Source organism: Phaethon lepturus, unplaced genomic scaffold, assembly GCF_000687285.1.
Source record: "Phaethon lepturus isolate BGI_N335 unplaced genomic scaffold, ASM68728v1 scaffold51478, whole genome shotgun sequence".
Lineage (NCBI taxonomy): Eukaryota > Metazoa > Chordata > Aves > Phaethontiformes > Phaethontidae > Phaethon > Phaethon lepturus.
Genome location: NW_010557869.1, coordinates 4,789 through 13,553, shown reverse-complemented (window position 1 = coordinate 13,553; position 8,765 = coordinate 4,789). Strand labels below are relative to the sequence as shown.

At 41.1% G+C, this 8,765-nt stretch overlaps 1 protein-coding gene across 2 annotated transcripts in view; it reads left to right on the top strand.

Annotated features, from left to right (window-relative positions):
• RAD51 (RAD51 recombinase) overlaps positions 1-7,468 on the top strand; it is an 8,689-nt gene extending 1,221 nt beyond the window's left edge. The window contains exons 3-9 of one of the 2 annotated variants that reach the window (XM_010292868.1): positions 591-708; positions 1,259-1,350; positions 2,247-2,341; positions 5,299-5,412; positions 6,244-6,373; positions 6,649-6,770; positions 7,062-7,468. In XM_010292868.1, coding sequence (XP_010291170.1) covers positions 591-708; positions 1,259-1,350; positions 2,247-2,341; positions 5,299-5,412; positions 6,244-6,373; positions 6,649-6,770; positions 7,062-7,185 — 795 coding nt within the window. In that variant the 3' untranslated portion in view covers positions 7,186-7,468. The remainder of the gene's footprint in view (positions 1-590; positions 709-1,258; positions 1,351-2,246; positions 2,342-5,298; positions 5,413-6,243; positions 6,374-6,648; positions 6,771-7,061) is intronic. The other variant, XM_010292869.1, reaches the window with a different exon arrangement.
• The last annotated feature ends 1,297 nt before the right edge of the window (positions 7,469-8,765 follow it).

Below are 8,765 nucleotides of genomic sequence, written 5' to 3'. Positions count from 1 at the left end.
TTGTAGGCCCTTTCCCCTAAGCATCCACTGCCAGCAGGTGTCAAGGCAGAGGATACTGCGTTGTGAACGACTGGACTGACCCAGGACAGTTCTGCTATGTTCTTCTAAAGCGTGTTGGTGTGTACCTCAGCTAGGTATTCACCGTGGGACCGGGGGTCGACTCGGGGACTGAGAGTGAAGGCCGAGTTGCAGTCCGTAATCTCACTGACCGAGCACAATGCTTAACTCCAATACTTTTCTTGCTTCCCATATTTGTTCTCTGTTAGGAAGACTACAGTCCTAATAGGCTGTATGCCCATCCTAGGTACTTCAAGTTTCACAGGGTCAGAATTGAGCTAAAAGGGTGGGGGACAAGGCGGGGAAGATTTCCATAAAATACACAAAATGGATGTTGAAGCTTTTTCTTTGAGCAGAATTTCAATTCTGTTCAGATGTGCCAACTAATACATGGTTTATAAAATAAAATGTATGCATCAAATTATATAGGTGTTTCTCCATTTCACACAATAGAAAATTACACTATTAATTACTAGAGGGAGTAAATGAACGGGATGAACACTCCTCGCACTGCTTAGTTTGGTTTTCTTTAGGCTGAAGCAGCTAAACTGGTTCCGATGGGTTTCACCACAGCAACAGAATTCCACCAGCGAAGGTCAGAGATCATCCAGATCACCACTGGGTCCAAAGAACTTGATAAACTTCTTCAAGGTAATAATTTTATTTCTGTTTATTGATCAACCTTCGTTATATGCTTGTTTTTTCTACAAACATGATCCTTGCACAAAAGCACGTAAGACACACAAGTTCTAGTTGAATGAAAAATCTCCGTAAGTACTGCTGTCTTGTATCACAATTGATTTTATTTTAAAAGCTGCAGAAATAGTTTTAAGACCTTTTGGCCATGATGCAATACCCAGAGCTTTTCACTTCGGATGTTTCTAGCTTGTTCTAGTCTGTGATTTATTTCAAGAAAACAAAACCAGGTATCGTCATCTCCCCATTCCTACTTGTAATCAAAAAATCAAACCAAGTCATTTCAGCTTTTCGGCGCCTTCAAAAATACACTCACCTAAACTTCTTATCTGCAACGTGAACAAACCTCAGTATGAAAACCAGTTTTTCCAATTAGAGTTTTGAAACTTTTAATGAAAGTAACTGTTTAACTAAGCTTCTCTAAATGTAACACTTTATACATGTGGTCTTTGTTTGCAGTATGTGACCTTTTTAATATTATTTATTATTATTACTTTTCCTTCAGGAGGAATAGAAACAGGGTCCATAACAGAGTTATTTGGGGAGTTTCGTACTGGAAAAACACAGTTGTGTCATACCCTGGCAGTAACCTGTCAAGTGAGTAGTCCACTTTATTAAAATCAAGTATTCAGGCAACACAGGTTTTGGATCTTTGCTAATTTGTGTACAATACAAATGTGATGCATATAAACATCTGCAAAGAATGCAGGTATTTTATTTGTTCGCAAAGAATCCTCAAAAGATTTGCAGCGCCCTTGGCTGTACTTGCAGCTTCTAGGATCTTTTGTTTCATGCCTGATCAGCCAACTAGGATCACCATAGCAGCAGTTAAATTTGTGATGTTTTTTGCCTGTATTTGACATGTTCTATAGCTGCTTTTTTGTTGTCAGAATGCTGAGGAGAAAAAAAATTTAACACATTATAATGCCTTGTAGCGTAAGTCTAGGTCTTAAATGCAGAGAAGTGCTGGATCTCTCTTCAGATGCTCTGGACTGTGGAGAACCTCTCTTATCTCCAAGAGTATTGAGAAGACAGAAGAAACTGTGTTGGGTTCAACGAGTTTCTTTGACTAGCTGCTTTGTTTTCCTAACCTATCCTCAGCTTACTTCACTTTACTTTTGTAAAAGCCTTCAGCTGGCTCTGGCTATCAAACAGTAGATCAGTTTGGAGTAACCTTTTTTTTAAATCTTAGTTTAAATGAATAACAGTGGTGTTTACTTTCTAGAGATTGCTATTTCATGAAATATTAGAGGCTGTGGGCTTAACTTCTTCATTTAGTTAATACTCTTATGCACCTAAGCCCCTGTCCTCTTATGTAGGTATCAGAGATTGAAAACGGGAATCTTTCTTCTCACTTTTCCCAGATAAATGTGACTTTAATCACAATAGCTTGGTATGTTATTTATTATGTGGTATCAGTTGAGGGCATAAGGCAATAACTGGATTATTTGTTGATACGTTATTTCATGTTCACTCATTTGCTCTTCCTTTAGCTTCCCATTGACCGAGGTGGTGGTGAAGGAAAAGCTATGTATATTGACACAGAAGGGACCTTCCGTCCAGAACGTCTTCTTGCTGTGGCTGAAAGGTCTGTACTTAGGGCTAGGAGTAAACTGGCGTTGGTTGAAGAAAAGAATACATTTACTCATGGGACAACTTGGTTAATAAGGATCACTGTGTAAATCAGCCTGCCCTTAAATTCACAGGACTGTTGCAGTAAGAGCTGTCTCTAAACAAACCAGCCAAACAAAAACCTTTCTGTACTTTCTGCCTTCCTACATGATGGTAGACCACTGCCTTAGCTGTATTTTATAAACAAACTTTCTAGTTTTACTTAGATATAACAGCATTGTGCCCTGGAATATGATGTCCTCACTTCTTACTAGTGTCTCTTTCAAATTCAGTTTTACTGCTAGTGAAATACATTCAAAGATTTTTCTTAAATTCTGCCAGTAGCGTTACCTTGAAACAAAGATGCTTTTGTAAAAAAGTTATCTCTACAGCAGCTGGAAAATTGCTGTTCGGAAATATGAGAGCATCCCCTGACCAGTTGAAAAGCTGTTTTCTCATCTCCTGCATCTATCTCAGAATGTTGTGATGTGGCTTTTATACTAATTGGAAAGTAAAACTTAATTACCCGAATAAGAATGCTGCTGTCTACACAGGTATTCCGGTTGGACTTAAAAGCCTGAAGTACTGGTTCTGTTCCTTAGAAAAAGGAGCTACTTCTGGTCTTGTGATTCTTCAGACTTTCTCAGAACTAAAACTGCTACTATGGGGCTGTTGGTGGTTGTTTCAATTAAATATCAGGGTATATATGCAACTTCAGTGAACTTGGGTTGAAGTATTTCTTTATCTTGCAGTGTTTATCAATCGCTGCAGTTACGTCAGCTTGGCCAGAAAAGCAGCCCAGCGCTTTGGGAAGGGCTGTGAAGCATGTCATACCTGACTGAAGTAGGAGAGACATTTTAAGGATGCTGAATGCAATTATTCAGATTGGAATCTGGGCCTAAGCTTCAGATTAACAATTTCACATATATGGTAGTTTTAAAAAATATTTCCACCTAGATACTGATCAGAAGTTTCATGTCAGTAAGCTGTGCGCTTTTTGTCTGGAAGTAATATGGTGACAAATATTGATTCTAAGCTGCAAGTCAAAATCATGCAGCAAGGCTGGGCTGATTTGAATACAGGGGCTCAGATGTTCTGCAAAGATAAAATCAATTGGCCTGTTTTCTACTACACCTTTGCTAGTCTGATTTAGGCTGACAGTTTTTCAGGCTGTGCATGTGGGGGTTTTTAAAGTATTTAAAAAATTTTTGTACAAATTTCCTAGCTTAAAAAGCAGCTGCCCTCCTTTTTTTTTACCATGCATTTATAGAAGCAAGACTTAGTTGTCAAGTAACTGTAGTGCCTTCAAGCAGTACTTCAAGGCCTGGCCTATCATTATAGGTGTTTCCTCTAAAGTTTCTTTGTTTTTACCCTTCATCGTTCCTCAGCATGTATTTTTTTTTCCCATTAAGTTTGTTGTTGTTGTTGGGTCGTTTTTTTTTTTTTTCCCAAGACTCCATGTGACCTGTTAGGCAAAGCTGCCTTCCTTCTGCTTTAGGCTGATTTCACGGTATGTCTGCTTTGTAATCCCACGCTGCATAGCCAACGGTCTCTCTGGGGTGGAAACTTCAGGTGGTTTAATGAGGCTGGATTCTGCGCCGCTGCAGGCGGTCCTGCCGGTCCCTTGCCCCGCGGTGCCGGCGTTAGCGCCTGCTGGGCTGTAGGCTGAAGCAGAGCAGCTGCTAATGCGCTTCGCCGCAGGGCAGCGTGAATTGCTGGTGCTGGAGCAAAGGAGGGGACAAGAACGAGCGGCTGGAAGCAGAGAGAATGAAAGGATGGGGCCGCTGCTTTTTAGCAGCGCCACAGATTGGAGGTGAGGCCACTGTGTATGGGCCTTCCCATGACTGCAGGTAGAAAAATCAAGTAAGGGTTAATACCAAACCAAAATGACGTGCTAGCCCACAAGAGACACTTCCTTTTCTTTATAGAGGGAGATGATCTAATTGACATACTGTCCTAAATGAATGGGGTACGGTCAAGTTACTGAAAAATAGTAAGCTGAAGATTTGGGTCAGTACTGGATTTGGATGGTTTGTTACTGAAAGGCAAAAAAAAAAAATCTTTGGAAGAGCTTTTACACAGGTCCTGGAGGTTAATTTGACAGATGTTCACTTTGAAAACATCTGGTACTGCTATTCCTCTCCTCCCTCTCTGCTGCTACTCTCTCCCCACAGCTATTGTGTAATTGTCCCTCTGCAGGAGGCGATCTCCCTCACTTTTTTGCTACTGGAAGGGAATGTGCACTTCTTAATCACCTGGGGACAGTACCAACCAAATCCTGTTAGCTCTCTTTGAAGACAATTTGATCTAACCCTGCTGGCTTTTCCCGCAGCAAGTAGAAGGAGTACTTCAAAGAGTCTGCAATTCTGTGAAGTATGTTGTAGCATGAAATGAAAAATGAGAACAAATTACGTATGTTCTCTCTCATCGGAAAAAACATTACTACAGTTCAGATCCAAGGAGGATAATCAACTGGTTCTCCAAATTCTAAGGGATTTCCCAAAGTGCCATATAAATAATTTAAATGCAAGATGTTGAATGTAACTTTTTTTTTTAATTTGGTAGTAAAACACTGACAGAGGTGTTGCAGATGGAAGGCTGTTTATCACTGGTTTTTATTAGCAATATACTGCTTTCAGAATATTCTGTTCCAGAACGGGAGCTTTCCTTGCCTGTTTTATTTTGAGGAAAATGTCTGGTGTTCCATTTTGCTATCGTTCCTAGGCAGGAAAATATTCTTTAAAAATGTTTTCCTGTCATTCTGTTCTCTTTTCATCACCAAGTTGTTTTGCATCTTTTGCTGTCTGTTTTTTGTCTCTAAGACTCTCCCAGGAATGTGAATCTTTATTCTAGTCTTTAGATAAACCTGCTAGATAACTCCTATTGATGAAGTTGTCGCTTAACAATTTTTTTTTTCTTCACTGTTTTCTCCAGGTATGGCTTGTCTGGCAGCGATGTCCTAGATAATGTGGCGTACGCTCGGGGTTTTAATACAGACCATCAGACCCAGCTCCTGTATCAGGCATCTGCTATGATGGCTGAGTCACGGTAATAAGACTGATATAGATGGAGTGATTTTTGTGCCGATATATATTTGTATTATAAAGCTACCTGGAGATGATGAACAAGTGCAAGAGAAGTATAGGTTACAAAATTGTGAAATGACAAAGTAAATGTTTACTTCAAAAGTTAACTTTTTTGCCATGCATTTGCTTTCTTTAGCGCTTAGCTCTGTTAGATCAGGTTTTGTTATTCTCAAACTGGATTATGCTTTGGCGTATCCAGGTAATAAGCTTGGTTTGTCAGCAGCCAGTTGTGAGTTGATCTCTCTTGCTGTTGAAATGTTGGATGACAGTGACTGACTTGAACTGCAACAACTGAAGTTACTTTACAAAGAACAAGTTTTAAAGATCAGTTTATAATTGCTTTCAGAAATAGAAGTAGAGAGTGTTGAGTTAGAGCGTGCCAAGCACCGAAGAAACCTGTGCAGACAGCTTTTGTTTGAAACTGAGTTTTATGGACCCTGTTAGAGGGAAGGAAGTGGTGGTATGAGGTGTGTAGGAACCTGTCCACAGAATGTCTGCGGTGTCAAAACATTTGCATTCTGGGCTAGTTTGTAAGAGTACAATAAATCTAAGTTTTCAATCCTGCAGCAACTTTCTCTGGGTTTACTGGGCTTTATTATATAGGTAGTAATCCGAACATTACAGATTAAATCAGGGTTGTTAAAAATAGTAATTCTGCTAACCGGCAGGTTGAGAGGAGCTTACATCCACGTCTCTGTGCAGCCGTACCATTTGCTGGATGCTGTGGCACTCCAGTGGAGACATTTTTCATGCCTGGAAATGTTTGTGAGAACCTTGTACTTCTCTGCCCCAGGTATGCGCTGCTGATCGTGGACAGTGCCACAGCCCTTTATCGGACGGATTACTCGGGGAGAGGTGAGCTGTCAGCTAGACAGATGCATCTGGCCAGATTTCTGCGTATGCTTCTTCGACTTGCAGATGAGGTAAACTATGAAATTTGCTGTATTCTCTTAAAGGACTGGTGATCAGTTTTCTTTCTCTTGTTAAGGTTAGCAATTCTGTGCAAATGGCTTTCTGCCCGCTCAGTGTCTGCTTCCATTTTGTTCTGAGGCGCATGATAGAGTGGTTATAGGCAGCAGAGGGGGCAGCAGAAGTGCATGCATGTCTCTCTTTTTTTTTTTTTTTCTTTGTTTCCCTTTTCCTTCATTCAGATTGTGGGAAATAAATTTATTTTGATTTGTTGCTTTTCTCCTTACAGTTTGGTGTGGCAGTTGTGATCACTAACCAAGTGGTAGCACAGGTAGATGGAGCAGCCATGTTTGCTGCAGATCCCAAAAAACCTATTGGAGGAAATATCATAGCACATGCTTCCACCACGAGGTGAGAGGATAGATTATCATTCCCTTAGCCTTGTTTTGGAAGATTTTGTGAACTAGCTAAGTACCATTAAATTCTGGGTTCCTAGATAGTCTGTCAAAGGCGAGCCCAGCCTGCTTCTCAACACGGCACCTGCTGCTTAATCTGCAGTAAAATCAACACAACATTTTCCATTCTTACAGCTCCACGCTGTGCTGTGTTCATGTACCAGCGTAATGTTTTAATGAGCGTGATGATGGTTCACTGAAAGTAGGCTGTACACCCTTACCTGTTTTGTTTCCTTCTCCCTTTTAGACTGTATCTGCGAAAAGGCCGAGGTGAAACCAGAATATGTAAAATTTATGACTCTCCTTGCCTTCCTGAGGCTGAAGCAATGTTTGCTATTAATGCTGATGGCGTGGGAGATGCTAAAGACTGAAGACTGCATTTCATTTCCCGTGTAACCCAAGGCTAGGTGTCCGTAAAAGGCTTCTTTCTTTGTAGCACCTTACAGATGCTTTCCCAACGCAGCTGGCGGAGGAGGCCATTGTAGAGAAGTCCATCAGGTGAACACACTTTGAGACACGTCTGGAGGTGTTGCTTGGAAGAGATTACCCTCTTGGGCTTTAGTCACATGTTAGATTTAATGTGGTTTCTTGAGAACGTTTTCAGGTGACCATAGCCTTTGTATTTTCCTCACAGCTATTGCTCCAGCTGGATTCCACCGGTGGACGTAGCACAGTAAAATCTAAGAGTATGTGGCCATAGTTCGTAGCCTGATGAATTCGAAGTAGCGTTGATGGGTTTGTCAAACAAGAAAAGTGGTGACTTAAATACTTAATGGGTTGCTTTAATTATAAAATAAAGCAGAATGGTATTCCACGATAAGAATTTGAGGATACTGCGGGGATTGATGGTGATCGCAGTCCATATTCTTTGTTAATTTTGGTTTGGATGCTGCAATGTGCTGGTTCTTGGGAACTGTTAATTTACACGTCAATTTGTATTTCGTTAATTCTCTGGAAATCTGCTTTTAATAAAAAGGACCATGAAAATACTGTGACATTACAGGTTTCTGGGGTTCAGCTAGGTGTTAATTCAGACCAAGGCATTTTTTTATCTGCAGGTGAAGGTAGGAAGATGATGTATAAATCATCAGTGAATCTCAGTCTGGATTTTTTTTTTCTCCTGAAGCTAATAAAATGCATCACCTCCTTGATGTGCAGTGCAACTGTGCTCTAAGTGCCCTGCAGCTGTCTTCTGACGTTTTTGAGGTTAAAGAGGTTCTTTTATATTATGCAGTATTTTTATATAAGCTATGCTATTATGAACTACTCTGAACTTGATTAAAGAGAATAATATCATAGTGGTGGTTGGCAGCAAAAAATATTTTCCTCTTTCTTTTTCTCTGGGACAATTTTTCTGGGACAAATAATGAAGAATACATACAGTGGGACCCAACTGTCTCTTACAGGCTAGCAGGCATAAGCTACATTTATTTAGGTACATAAATACTTGTGTGATATTGACTACTCAATCTGATGGGGCGGTAGGTTGTCTGCTGTCTCATCCATAGCTCATTGCCTTTGTTCTTAAACTCTGCATAGGCACGGAGCGCCCGCTGTTTCTCTTCAGACGGTGTGGACAGAAGGCGGTTGCTGTCACCGCTGCCAGCAGCTGAGTTTCAAGAATTAAAATTCACATTTAAAATGTTAACTGGGACATTAAATCGGGGTTGAACTCATCAGTAAGGAACGCAGGGGCCGTGGTGCTCCCCGTAGGTTACTTGGCTCAGGTGCGCGAGGGGAAAACCACTGAGGGAGGTTTCTGCCAGGACTTCAGAAAAGCGAAAACTAGGACGGGCTGGGAAGACCGGCTGAGCAGCGGCAGCAAGTGAAGGGAGGAAAACCAGGCCAAGCAAATACGAGGAGGGGGACGGGGGCCTTGCTGGCCAAAGGGACAGCGAAAGGGAGCAGAGGCTGAGGTGACGCTGAGAACTGGGGTGAGAAGCAGCGCAGA